Source organism: Aquarana catesbeiana, linkage group LG12 (genome assembly GCF_042186555.1).
Source record: "Aquarana catesbeiana isolate 2022-GZ linkage group LG12, ASM4218655v1, whole genome shotgun sequence".
Lineage (NCBI taxonomy): Eukaryota > Metazoa > Chordata > Amphibia > Anura > Ranidae > Aquarana > Aquarana catesbeiana.
The window spans coordinates 152667602-152682341 of record NC_133335.1 but is presented as its reverse complement, the minus strand read 5'-3'; the positions used below and the strand labels follow the sequence as shown (position 1 = coordinate 152682341).

At 44.3% G+C, this 14740-nt stretch overlaps 1 protein-coding gene across 6 annotated transcripts in view; it reads left to right on the top strand.

The window, feature by feature from the left end:
- The window catches only part of LOC141113174 (ATP-dependent RNA helicase DHX58-like), a 138898-nt gene that overhangs the window by 51999 nt on the left and 72159 nt on the right, over nt 1–14740 (top strand). For all 6 annotated transcript variants that reach the window (XM_073606098.1, XM_073606101.1, XM_073606100.1 and 3 more), the window contains one exon: nt 7279–7470. In XM_073606098.1, the coding sequence (XP_073462199.1) occupies nt 7279–7470 (192 nt within the window). The remainder of the gene's footprint in view (nt 1–7278; nt 7471–14740) is intronic.

The window sequence follows — 14740 nt, the reverse complement described above, 5'->3', positions numbered from 1 at the left end:
CGCATACGTAAGTCCCACCCACATATGAAAACGGTGTTCAAACCACACATGTGAGGTATCGCTGCGAACGCTAGAGCGAGAGCAATAATTTTGGCCCTAGACCTCCTCTGTAACTCAAAACATGTAACCAGTAAAAAATTTTAAAGCGTCGCCTATGGGGATTTTTAAGTAGTGAAGTTTGGCGCCATCCCACGAGCGTGTGCAATTTTGAAGGGTGACATGTTAGGTATCTATTTACTCGGCGTAACTTTATCTTTCACATTATGCAAAAACATTGGGCTAACTTTACTGTTTTGTTTTTTTTAAAGCACAAAACTGTTTTTTTTTTTCCAAAAAAAATGCGTTCGAAAAATTGCTGCGCAAATACCGTGCGAGATAAAAAGTTGCAACAACTGCCATTGTATTCTCTAGGGTCTTTGCTAAAAAAAACATATATATAATGTTTTGGGGTTATTATGTAATTTTCTAGCAAATAAATGATGATTTTTACATGTAGGAGAGAAATGTCAGAATTGGCCTGGGTGGGGCGTGGCCTCGCTCAGGATGTGATCGGACGTGTTCCTGTGTAGCTCCGGTCTCTCCCTATACAATCCTGCTCCATCCTGATCGACCATTGTCAGCACTCAAATTCTTTTTTGCCTAATCCCTCCTGGTGTGTCTCCTGCATCATCAGGGGGCATTTTGGTGGATGGGAAAGCGGTGAGTGAAGAAACAACCCCTGGTAAAGATGAGCATTGCCACCCGCTCCTGCCAAGATGGCCGCCGCAACACCGTCCATGGGCCCAGCTCATCTCCAGCCTCCACTCCGGATCTCTTTGGAGACGGCCAGGACGGATCCCTACCACCCTCCCCTGAGATTCCGGACCCTGCAGCCGTGCCGTTGCTAGCGACCCCGGGCTTGGAGGTCACGGATGGCAACAAGGAACCCACCCTGGCGGATGTCCTCGCCATTATCAAGGTAAACCATGCGGACCTTGTGGGGAAGGTGGATGAGCTTAAGATTGACCTAACTATTATGCGGCAGAACATGCACAAGTTACGTGGCCGGGTTACTGAAACTGAGCAACGTATCAGTGATTTGGAGGACACTGTCGCTCCCATTCTACCTAAACTCAATACATATGGGGGAAAGATTACATCTCTAGAGGATAAGGTCGATGACCTCGAAAACCACCTACACAGAAACAACCTGCGCCTGGTAGGACTTCTGGAGCGGGTGGAGGGTTCTGACCCTGTAGCCTTCCTAGAGAGCTGGTTCGAGCAAGAATTTGGCCAAGAGCAGCTGTCCCCCTGTTTTGTGATTGAGAGGGCCCACCGAGTCCCCGGACGCCCCCTTCCTGAAGGTAACCCCCCACGTACGGTGGTGATCCATCTCCTTAATTACAGGGACCGTGACTCCATCTTGGGGGCTGCCAGGTGGAAAGGAAGTCTCCGCATTAATAATGCTGTGGTGTCACTCTTTCCAGACTACTCTGGGACAGTCCGCAACCGTAGAGCCAGCTACCAGCGTGTCAAGTAGAGGCTCCGGGAGCAAGATATTCAGTATTCCATGCTATTCCCTGCCACCCTTCGGATCACATACCAAGGGAAAGCCCATTTCTTTCAGTCCCCACATGATGCCATGTCCTGGTGGGAATCACTACCCCGCCCTCCTAAGCCTCCTGCCTGATGCGGATCCCCACATGTTGCTGGCTCCACTGCTGTAACTGAAGTTTCCTCCCTCCTCTGGATTCTCCTTTTCTGCATAATTTTTTGTTTATTATCAATGCGAAGTTTTGTTTTGTTGCTCAAGCATGTGCTGACTTTGGAGAATCATACTTGTCTCCGGAGGGAGAGTACCAAGTCTCGGTCTTTAACCGAGCCTGAGCTGCCTTGGGGTTCAGTCCCCTCCTTTTTCTTCTGGAAATATTGTTGTTGAACACTGACTTTTTTTTTTTTTTTGTTTTTGCTTTTGAACTTCTTTTTTTTTTCTTGCCTCCTGTTCCGGGCCATGTACGCCATGCATGGTACACGTTTAGGGTATAGGCCCACTCCCCTTTTTTGGAGCTGGGCAGGGAATTTATTGCCCTTGTTGGGTAATGAACATGTTAATGTATGTAGTTGTGTGGTTGTATGCATAGTGTTTGTATGGATGGTTGTATGTCTAGCACTGCGGCCCTTAATTTTCTGTGTGGCAAGGGTGAGATGCCCTCCGAGACCCCAGTGTCTGTCCCTATCCTCTCTGACCCAGCACTTATAATACCAACCCCATGTCTGAAGTAACCGTTTGTTCGTGGAATGTCTGCGGGCTGAACTCTAAATTTAAAACAGCATCTATCTTTGAGGCCCTGAAACATAGTAAGCCACATATCCTATGCCTCCAGGAGACTCACCTAATGGTGTCCAAAGTGATGGCACTAAAAAACACTGGGTGGCCAATCACTATCAATCTACCTAGTCAAATTATGCCCGGGGGGTTGCTATCCTAATTTGTAAGGGGTTGCCCTTCGTGTGTCATCAAGTTGTCCTAGATCCCAAGGGGCAGTATGTTATTTTACATATATCAATACATGGCACATCCCTTATTTTGGTCACGGTATATCTCCTTCCCCCGGTCACGGCTGCAATGTTCTCTGATCTCAATATTCATTTTGCTAACCTGCCTAATTGCCCTATGCTTATCCTTGGGGATTTCAACTCGGTCTTGCAACCTGATTTAGATTAAAACCCCTACAATCAGAATCCAAGTTGTTTCGTGCATGGTGTAATACTTATGGATATGTAGATCTGTGGCGCTGGAAATTTCCAGATGCCAAAGTGTACTCCTGCCAGTCTAGGTCCTATACAGCCCTTTCTAGAATTGATTATGCCCTGGCCACGATGGATTTTTTACCTGCCGTTCGATTCATAGCGTATCTGCCCCAGACGGAGTCTGATCATTCTATTATACAGGTGGGTTTGACTGTGGGCCATAGAACGGCGTTCCGAACCTGGAGACTCAGCCCTCTCTGGATCTCTACACCGGAGATATCTGAGGGCATCCCGACTGACATGACTAATTACTGGTCCTTTAACACGGACTCTGCTCCTGCAGGCCCTGTCTGGGATGCCTTTAAGGCTGTGGTCAGGGGTTCCTATATTTCTAGAATTAAGTGCTACAGAGCCGCCGGGTGGAGGACACAGGAGGATCTTCGAAAAGTATTGGAGGAGGCCCGCGCCCGTCATACGGGTGCCCCCTCCTCTGAAACTAGGGGCATGCTGACAGAGGCCCATTGGGCTCTGCAGTTACACTTGGTAGACCTGACCAGGAAATGGCAGTTATACCTCTCGGCTTGTATTCACGAGCATGGATGGAAAAATGGCAGGCTCCTTGCATATCTTGCACACATGGACTGTCAGGAAGCCGCGATTGCCACAATTCAATTACCAGACGGGTCGACTACATCTGACGCACTGACTATTAACCAAACTTTCGCGGATTTCTATGCCACACTGTACAGGGGCACGGATATCCCTTCAGAAACAGACTTTATGGGCTTCTTTGAATCCCTTGACCTCCCGGCGCTTAGTGACTCTCAACAATCCCTTTTGGATAAACCCATTATGCTGGAGTAGGTCACCAAGGCCATATGCCTCCTACCCTCTAATAAAACTCCGGGCCTGGATGGGCTTCCTTTGGAGTGGTATCAGACACATATAGAGGTAGTGGCTCCTAGGCTCCTCAAAATGTTTCAGGACTCCCTTAAATTGGGGAAGCTTCCTGATTCTATGAATAAGGCACTCATTGTTGTTATACCCAAGCCACAACAATGTAGACCCTACCGGCCTATCTCACTCCTGAACGGTGATGCAAAGATTTTAGCAAAAATACTTGCCCTCAGACTTCAGTCGGTCATCCTGTCCCTCATACCACCGGACCAATCCGGTTTCATGCCTGGCAGGAGTACATTTGATAATATCCGCAGATTGTACTTACATGTCCATGAGGCAGCACGTGCGAAACGTTCTGGTTTAGTCCTGTCCCTGGACATATTGAAAGCTTTTGATACTGTGAGTTGGTCTTTCCTATGGGAAGCTATGGCATGGATGGGTATTGGCCCAAATTTTAGCCACTGGGTTTGATTACCATATGCTGACCCGAGGGCTAGGGTTCGCACAAACATGGACATCTCTGCACCATTTTCTTTGAACCGGGGTACTCGGCAGAGATGCCCTCTCTCTCCTCTGCTGTTCGCAGTAGCCATTGAGCCATTGGCTCTGGGAGTGCGGCAGACGTCTGAGATTGGGGGTATCCGTTCCGGCCCACTAGAAGAGAAGATCTCTTTATACGCAGATGATGCCCTGGTATATCTGGATGGTAGGGAGAGCTCTTTTACTAAATTACTACAAGTGGTGGAGGAGTTTGGTGCAGTCTCGGGGCTCCGGGTGGGCTGGGAAAAATCCCAGGCCTTTGCTAACGGTCCCCCTTCTCCCTATGATTATCTACAGAGGTCATGTATTCAACTAACACCCTCCTTTAAGTACCTTGGTATTCAGATACATGCCGATTTCCCTAGATATAAAGAACTCAATATCGCCCCTATAGTCCATCAGATGACGGATAAATTCCGTACCTGGTCGTCACTGCCCCTCAATCTAATTGGTCGCATAAATATATTTAAAATGATTTTTCTACCGACATTTCTCTATAGCTTTAAGGCTTCCCCGGTTTTCCTCACCAAAAAATTATTTGCAAAACTTGACTCTGCCCTGTTTACTTTTATTTGGAATGGTTGCCACCCTCGTATAGCCAAATCCTCTCTACAAGCGGCCAAGGCCATAGGTGGCTTGGCTTGCCCGAACTTAAGAAATTATTTTCTCGCTTCCCAGCTCACCTATATCCATGATTGGCTGCACTCTGATCCCCAAACTCCTGCCACTGCCTTTCCTTTGACCTTGTTTGCACCTCCTACCTCTTTGAAGGATGAATTGCATAGATCAAGGAAAACGGGTGGCTCCAGATTTTCTCCCATTGAGGTTTGTTTTATGGCTTGGAGGGAGGGGGGAAAGACACTGACACAATCCCAAGTGGATATTTCGCCACAGGCTCCCCTGTGGCGAAATCCGAATATTCCTGAGCTCTCAGGTCATCCGGACTCAACGTGGTGGGCCCATTTTGGAATAACACACCTCTTTCATATATTTGAGGAGAATACCTTACTGCCTTTTGAATCCCTTAGACTTAAATATGGCCTTGACAATAAATTCTTCTTCAAGTACCTTTTATTACGACAATTTGGATCATTGACCATAGAGCTCAAGGAATCCTCTATTGAGGACCTTCTGTCATTCCCAGAAATAAACAAACTAGTGATGACCTTTTATGGGCGCCTTCAGGTGATGGGGGCGGATCCCTTTCAGAATTCTCAACGTAAATGGCAGATGGTTATGCCTGAGCTTTCTGAAGAGGATTGGGAAGAGGCAGTGGAAATATGCTTTCAGGATATCATCAGCACGGCTGATGTCCTGATACAATTTAAGTTTATACATCACTTACACTATACACCTGCTAGGTTAGTTAAAATGGGTCTGGGTCGAGATATTGCATGTGCTAGATGTAACATGATTGCTGCCGACTTTTTTCATATGTTTTGGACATGTTCTGGACTTACAACCTTCTGGAAGGATTTGTATTCATTTTTCAACCGTAAGCTGCATATGCTGTTGCCTCATACTCCAGAGGTTGGACTTTTGGGGGTATTGAATGATCATGTTTCTCGCACTCATGCTAGAACGTTGATACGTATATTGTTGTTTTACGCACGTAAAACAATTTTGTTACATTGGAAAGATACTGCTCCCCTCTCGGCCCAAGCTTTCTTCCGTATTGTTCATGGGACCCTCCCTAAATTCAAATGAATATATAAAAGTAGGGCATGCCCTAAGAAGTTCACAAAAATATGGCAGCCATGGCTGGACTTCTGGGGGGATGTCCTCTCCTCACAGTTATCTCAGTGATGTGGTATGTTGATGTGATCCAGTAAACATTATTTGACATATGTCTATATATAGATAGAGATTCACATATGCTCTTAAAAAAGTTTACTTACTGTGGGTTTCTGGAAATATACTGCACTAATGAGGTCATGTGTGCTAGGTGTGTGAATGGGTGTGAGTGTGAATGGTTGTTTCTTTTCTTGTTTGGGGTATTAATGTTTTATACAGATGACCTAATCAGTGATCTTCTTTATATCCAAATGAATGTGCTGTTTACACCAAACATGTATGTACTGTCAGTCTGTACTTGTTTTTTGGTTCTGTCCTTCTTTTGTTGTATAAAAATGAAAATAAACACCTTTAAAAAAAAAAAAAGAATTGGCCTGGGTGCTCCAGAGCGCCTGAAGGGTGCTCCATGCATGTTGGGCCTCTGTATGTGGTCAGGCTGTGTAAAAGTCTCACACACGTGGTATCGCCATACTCGGGGAATAATAGCAGAATGTGTTAATGAGAAGGGAGAGTCCCTTACAGCCAAGACTCACGTGCAACATTGCTGGATCAGGTAAGTATTAGGGGGCTGAGGGGGGCTGCTGCATACAGAAGGTTTTTTATCTTAATACATAGAATGCATTAAGATAAAAAAAAAACCCTTCAGCTTTTAGAACAACTTTAATTGAACAATTTGAAGTTAGAAACTGATTGGCTACCATGAACAGCTGCACGCACCAGTTTTAGTAAATTTACCCCAATATGTATTGTGTAACAATTGTTCATGTTATTTATTTTCTATTATTTAGCCATTAAAGGTCAATTCCCTGTACTGCTGCTCTTCTCTGGAAACTTCTCTTCATAGCGTTGTCCTTAAAAGCAATGTGACAATGCTGATAGTTCTCCTTCTACATGTCCTTGATTTAGGCATACTTTATGTTGTTAAATTGTTTACACTATTTTCTCAATTAGCACTGCCAGGTTTCAAAGAGAGGTTTCTGGGGGTCCATGACCCCATGACATGAGTTACATCTCTGATCACAGGTGTAGAAGGAAAGGTGAGAAGAAAAGAAATAATATCCTAATATAGGAGAGATGCCACCCTTCAATCAGAAATAATCCATAAAATAAATATGTATGTACTATTTATCATATACAGTATGTGAATTACATTATACAATATCCCTATTGGGTAATAATTATTGGGTAATTACATGCTGTAACTGATCTTTAACTCAATAGTAAGTTATGGCTAAGAATAGGAAAAATATTAGCGAATCAATGATTTGTGTAGTTTGTGGTGTTTATGAGCCTTTTGGTGGTCTTGTATTTCAGGAGCAGTGAAGGCTGACAGAAAGAAAAGGACATGTGCTGTGCACCTTCGTAAATACAATGATGCCCTCTTTATTCATGACACTGTCAGAATGCAGGATGCCTATGAATTTCTGGATATGTTCTACATTGAAGAGAAGTTCATCAAGGCATCAGACGACCCCACTGATGTCTTTCTCTATCAGTTATTCAATGGTAAAGAGCATTAATGTGTTTGTATATTATTTATATTTTGTGATAAGTACGTTTTTAAAGCATCAGTCCAACTGCTATCAGTTTTGGACAGACTTTAGTAAGTTTTATTACTTGCCAGCTACTCTCACAGTTCCTCTCTCCTGCACATTAGATATGTGGTTTCAAGTTGAAGTTTAGCACACATTTTTTTCTGGTATACAGAGCTATACGTCAGGGGCGTCTAATCTTTTGAACTTCTTGGACCACATTGGAAGAAAAGGGAAAATTGTTATCAAATACTTACCGTAATTTTCCTTTCCTGGCCTATACTCACGTCAGTACACAATGGGTTAACCCAATGGACCACCTCTTCCTAACTAAATCCTGTATAATATAATATATAATCCTGAAGTGTTCAATAACCTAGCCTGCGACAGGCCACTAGGAAGGGAGTCCAGTGCTGACGTGATGATAAGCCTGGAAGGGAAAATTACGGTAAGTATTTTAATAACAATTTTCCTTTTTCCTGGCCCTACCTGGATATAACTAGCTGAATAAATGGGCGGGAGAGAACACATAAAAAGAAAGATTGACGCTCAAAGAAAGGCTGCCAAAAGACAAAAAGAATTTATATGTCTCGTCCCAAACTTTGCAGAACTTGCTGACCACACGCCTAGCTTGTAAAGTCGAATGAAGAGCTACAGTAACTATCTCACATATATGTTCCACTGAAATCCTGGCATAACTGCCCCAGAGGCTGTCACTCCTCAGGTCGAAGAATCTTGCACCTAGGCCCTTCTGCACAGGAATAACTCCTGCATGCCGATCTAAGCACTCTGGTAAACCAATAGAAGATGACCTGACGGCAAGATGAAAAGTTTGTCCACTTTCCTGACCTCTTTTGAATTTTACATGTACATTGTTAGCAACTTGTCCATGTGTAAGGAACTGAGGTCTTTCTGCTGTGTACACAGTGACTCCATGTGATTGCTTGGAGGGACTGCCCCCAGTTTTCCTAGAAATTGAATACCACTTTGGAATTGAGCTTTGGAGATGGACCTAGTTTTACTATTTCTGGTAAAAAGACACAAAAGGGATCTTTGCAGCAAATACTTACCGTAATTTTCCTTTCCTGGCCTATACTCACGTCAGTACTCAATGGGTTAACCCAATGGACCACCTCTTCCTAACTAAATCCTGTATAATATAATATAATATATAATCCTGAAGTGTTCAATAACCTAGCCTGCGACAGGCCACTAGGAAGGGAGTCCAGTGCTGACGTGATGATAAGCCTGGAAGGAAAAATTACGGTAAGTATTTTAATAACCATTTTCCTTTTTCCTGGCCCTACCTGGATATAACTAGCTGAATAAATGGGCGGGAGAGAACACATAAAAAGAAAGATTGACGCTCAAAGAAAGGCTGCCAAAGGACAAAAAGAATGTATATGTCTCGTCCCAAACTTTGCAGAACTTGCTGACCACACGCCTAGCTTGTAAAGTCGAATGAAGAGCTACAGTAACTATCTCACATATATGTTCCACTGAAATCCTGGCATAACTGCCCCAAAGGCTGCCACTCCTCAGGTCGAAGAATCTTGCACCTAGGCCCTTCTGCACAGGAATAACTCCTGCATGCCGATCTAAGCACCCTGGTAAACCAATAGAAGATGACCTGACGGCAAGATGAAAAGTTTGTCCACTTTCCTGACCTCTTTTGAATTTTACACGTACATTGTTAGCAACTTGTCCATGTGTAAGGAACTGAGGTCTTTCTGCTGTGTACACAGTGACTCCATGTGATTGCTTGGAGGGACTGCCCCCAGTTTTCCTAGAAATTGAATACCACTTTGGAATTGAGCTTTGGAGATGGACCTAGTATCACTATTTCTGGTAAAAAGACACAAAAGGGATCTTTGCAGGAAAGTGCTGCAATTTCCAAAATTCTTCTGTCTGAAGCAACTGCTGTCAAAGGAACTAGTTTTACCACTAGGCACTGCAATGGCAATGAAGTTATTGCAGCAAAGGATGCCTGTACTAGTGCTTTCAGAACCAAGCCTAAGTCCCATGAAGGGAACAAGGATTTCCTTGTGGTCATATATGGATTACTGCCCGCATGAAGCATTTGGTCATTGCTCTTCCACTCATCTGCAGCCTGAAAAAGAGGATAAAAGCAGAGACCTGTACTTTAATGGAGTTGTATGCCAGACCATCCTCTAGCGCTGATTGTAAAAATGTCTAGGATATTGGCTAGAGCTGGGGACACAGGAGAGAAAACTTTGCTGAGCAAACAGAACAAATTTCCTTCATATCCTCTCATATGTAGCGTTTATGGATGATCTTGTGCTCTTCACCAAGGTCTGAACCACCTCGGATGAGAATCCCTGCACCTCTAGTCCAGCCAATTCAATAGCCAGGCTATTAAAAGAGTCTTACTGGATTGGGGTGCTGCCATTTACGTTGGCATAAAAGATCTTGTTTGACCGGAAACGGGATTGGGAGTGCTGATGACATCTGGAGGAGCAATGAAAACCAAGGCCTCCTCAGCAGGTAGAAAGCATCTGCATGGCATAAACGTGTTCTGTCCAAATTTTCTGAAGAATCTTCATAATCAAGGACACCGGATGAAGACAAACACCAATGGAAAAGCCATGGCACTGTGATTCCATCTTCACCTATGTACCCTGTTTTAAATACCGGAAGCTGGAGATCTACCACTGGAATACCCCATAGAGCCAATACTAGTTGGGGTACTCATAAAATAATTTGCCTAACTGATCTGTTAGTGGATCCTGCTTTCCCAGTAAGTAGACTGCCGTTAACTGCCTGTAAGCAGCTCTCTGCCCAGCGAAAAGTTTATGTTGCGAAAAGTAACAGGAAAAGACTTATGGTGCCCCTTTGGTGACAATGTAGGCTACTGCTGTCTTGTTGTCTATCATCAACTTTTCACGGGCCCCTTGGAGAAAGATCCTGAAAGGCTTGCAATGCTAGAAAAAACTGCCTTCCATTTAATACAGTCAGAGCATTTGCATTCCACCAGGCTTCAATGGCCTTGGACTTGTCTCCTCAGACTGGAGACAGACTGGCATCCACCGTCAGAATTATTCAATCTCCTGGGCTGAGAGGCATGCCACATAAGAGGATCACAGGTAATGTCAAAAACTCCAGTTCTTGATAATTTGTGGAAGCACAAATACCTTCTGATCCATAGAGAGCCCATCCCATTAACTGAGGAAGGCAAATTAAAAAGCCCCCATTTGCCACCTGGCCCAAAGGAAAACACTGGAGTGTAAAAGGTCCCAATGGGGATAATGCAATCCCTCACTGACCTAAATGCTGTATTCATGACTCTTCGTACACAGATTTTCATTTTGTAAATTTTACAGTTTTGAAAGACCACTTGACTTATTCGGTTGTGAACTGCTACTCCAAGATCCTTCATAGATTAAGAAGGTGTTAACTGCTTTCCCTGTTTGTTCATTAGTTGACTGAACTTGGAAAAGGACTTCTAGGACAAGGTTGTGATGCTTTGCCAGCTCCTGGCTTACATGTGCGACAATCAGAACGTTGTCCAAGTAGTGGTAGAGCCTTATCCCCAAGGACGAATTACCGCCACCACTGCCACCAAAATGTTCAAATAGATTCTTGGTGCAGTGCTGATTCTAAAAATTACAAACACCTGAACTGGAAGTGACAGCCTGTCACTGAAAATCTCAGATGTCTCTGGTGTTACGCACTGATTGGTACATGGCACTCATGTTCTCTCTGGTCGGCCAGGCGGCATCAGAAAATTGGAGGTGGAGCTCCTTCCTCTTCAGTCACGGGGAAGCTCAGCTGGAGGCAGGTGCGGAGAGGTCAGGTGAGCAGCGCAGGCTTAATGAGCAGCCCAGCTGCAGGTCCCACATGGATATGCCGCCAGCACGCACGCCTTGTAGAGAAGGCACCTTGAGCCAGGTGCTGTCATCCAGTCGCTGCCGCCACCTCTACTGTCCCGCTCCCGCTGTCACCGGACTGGGACGCTCTGTGATAAGGCCGCTATTCCTCGGGGCAGTACCCGATTTGTCAGTTAGCCCCTGGGCCACACAGTCCCAGCGGCAGTAGGCGGAGCCGCCAGCGTCAACATCAGTGATTGAGCACAGGTAAATTAGCAACCGCCTAATTTGCCTAATTAGAGAGCTGCCTCTGGGTCTTCTTATTAGATCTCTCCAATTCTTCATCATTGAGCTTTTAACTCTCTGTCATTATGGGATACGAAGGCCCTTCCTTTTTCACATTTGGAAATATCTGCGTGCTTTTTGCAATGGTTCGGCCTGTGTCTTGCCTGTGGCATGGATATTTGTCGCATACTTTCCTCTACAGCTTCTAGGCTTTAAAATTTGTGCATCCGCTTCCTTATCCATTGTCATTTGAGCCAATCCATCCAACTGACTTTCTTGTTACTGTAGAATGCATGCAGGTCCAACATGCACCCTGGGCTGGGCAATTTCCTATTGCTCTGATTTAAACACATGAGCGCCATTGCTACATGAGGTGCTTAAGGAGCATGAAAGCAGCCCTGTGTGGGAATCCGAGGAATGCAGATTGTCCTGGTCAGGAGATGACCAGTGGCGGCTCCTATGTTTTCTGGAGTGTTTACGTTTAGGGCTTCTGCTTCTAAAAGAATGCAAAACAGCATACTTTGCGTTCCTTGAGCACTCTTTTAAAAACATGTCCCACCTTGCACGCTCGTACCTTTTGCTTGTCTTCTGTGCCACTGACAGGTGTGGTGAGCTCATATCTGCAAAAAATATGGAAAAAATCATAATTCTTTCACTAAGAAAAACAGGCCTTTAAGACCCATCTGCTTTAATTCACTTACTTCAGAAGCAGTAGCAGGTGAGCCCAGGCAGCCCTTCCAGAGACAGACTAGAGACACAGAATCTGAAACAAAACCAGTTAGACTGTGTGACCCCCAGCAATAGAGATGGGCTCGGGCGTGTTCGGGATCTTAGTCCCAACCCATCAAATGTCTCACTGCCTGTGATTAGATGTGCAGTGTCAGCTTCCTGGCGGGAATGGGGCAGGTGGGATCCCGAACACACCCGAGCCCATTCCTACCCAGGAAAACACAGCACAGGAGGGGAGCAAACAACAAGTCTTTACTAGAAAACTGTCAGGACTTCAGAGAGAAGGAGAGAAACCAGTTCCTCTGCTGGCTCTAATGCCCAGTACACACGATCAGAAAATTGTACGGAGAATGCAAATTTCGGGGGGCGATCGTACGATAAGCTTTTTGAGTGCTGATCAGGACAGTTCATCTGATAATATTTGATCCGACATACACGAAAAAAAATTTCATACAGTGCCAGATCGTACGATTTTCGTTTAATCAGTACAGCTGTTGTTAGAAAATGCAATACAAATGCATTATTATTATTATTATTATTATACAGGATTTATATAGCGCCAACAGTTTACGCAGCGCTTTACAACATTAGGGAGGACAGTACAAGTACAATACAATTCAATACAGGAGGAATCAGAGGGCCCGGCTCATTAGAGCTTACAATCTAGGAGGGAGGGTCAAGTTATACAAAAGGGTAATAGCTGTGGGGGATGAGCTAATGGAGAAAATAGTGCAGTTAAAACACATGACATCACTTCTGAATTTTTATTCTGTCAAACATGAATTTTCATGACTTTAGTAAACTCATCAGATTTGATCTGAGATTATCTTGCAAAAAAACCCAGACAATCATTTGTCCAATAATCTCATCGTGTGTACCAGGCATAAGACTGTTTATGCTGCTGCCCAGTGACTGGCGGTCACTACACCGCACCACCTCGTCTCCCTGCCCTCTGTGACATCATCCATAGTCGCTCTCAGACTGAAAACAAAGCCAGCAGAGCAGTGCGGCATGCTGCCTATACAAGACAGGAAAAACCCCAAGGGAGAGGCCAATGATGACATTGCAGAGATTAGTAATAACACACCTGTAGAATATTTGTGCTTTTTAAGCAACATTTCCCATGGCCTGGCACACAGGGCACCCAGTTTCACGTGGGTTTACATTCAACATTCAGGGCCTTCCAACTCCAGGAGAGGCTAAACCTGGAGGGGCGGTGTGGTAGGGGGGATATACAGCAACCAAAGTACTTACCAACTGCAATCAACAGGTGGCCTGAAGCATGACCAAAAAAAAAACAACACTTCAGTGGGGGAGGGTCTTTTATTTTGTTAGGAAGAGGTGGTCCTGTGGATTCCAGAGAAGGCGTTAACCCATGTGCTGATGTGAGGTAGGGCCAGGAACAGGAATTGTTTTGGGCTCTACATCGAATACTCTAACAATAAAGATAGCTGATGAGCGGAAAATGTTGGGCAGTTTACAAGTTAATGATCACTGATATAGATAATGTAGATATATAGATTTTGAGTCTTTTCAGTTGTTGATATAGATAATATGAGTAATAAAACTTTTTTTGTAATATTTTTTATTATAAAAGTAAAAGAGGGCAACATAAAGCTAGTGCTAGAATTTAAAAAATAATAGATAAGGGATCTGATTTCAACTATATTTTATAGCGTAAACTCTGCGCAGCATGAAACCAATCATTTGTAAACCACCACTATTTACAATCCACAGGTGTGGTCACTAAAAAACAAGTGTTTTCAAACCCTATCCAATATGTGAGACTGCACTACAATATGAAAATATTCAAATAAATATATCAACAACTGAAATTACTCAAAACAGAAAATGAAATAAAAAAAATACAAAATATATGCAGTGTCTACAATTGTGTAATAGTATATAAAATGTTCCCCTCTGCCCCCCCCCCCCCCCTTCTGTACCATCCTCAGTGACTGTCTTCCGCCACTGTAAAAGGTAACTGCAGCATCTGCTACACAAAAAGTTGAGCTGGCCATCTTCGCCCTTTCTGCTCTCCCTGCCATTCACAGAACTTGTCTTACTACAAGCCCACAATGCATCACATTCTGTGAATGAGTAGTAGAATCCTGCCATTCAGCTACTCTACTGCTCATTCACAGAACATGATGCATTGTGGGGTTGTAGTAGGATGAGTTCTGTGAATGGCAGAGATCAGGAGTGGAAAGGGGCGGTTGGCACAACTATTTTCTGAAGCAGAGGCTGCAGTTCACTTGTATAGCAGCAATAGACAGCAGCTGAAGACAGTAAATGTGGCTGTGGGGTAAAGATCTGGGCAATAAGTGCCTTCTAATACCACAAGCCAAAGAAAGCATGCTTCAGCCTACAAAACTCCTCAGTCTGCCTTAAAGGATATGTATT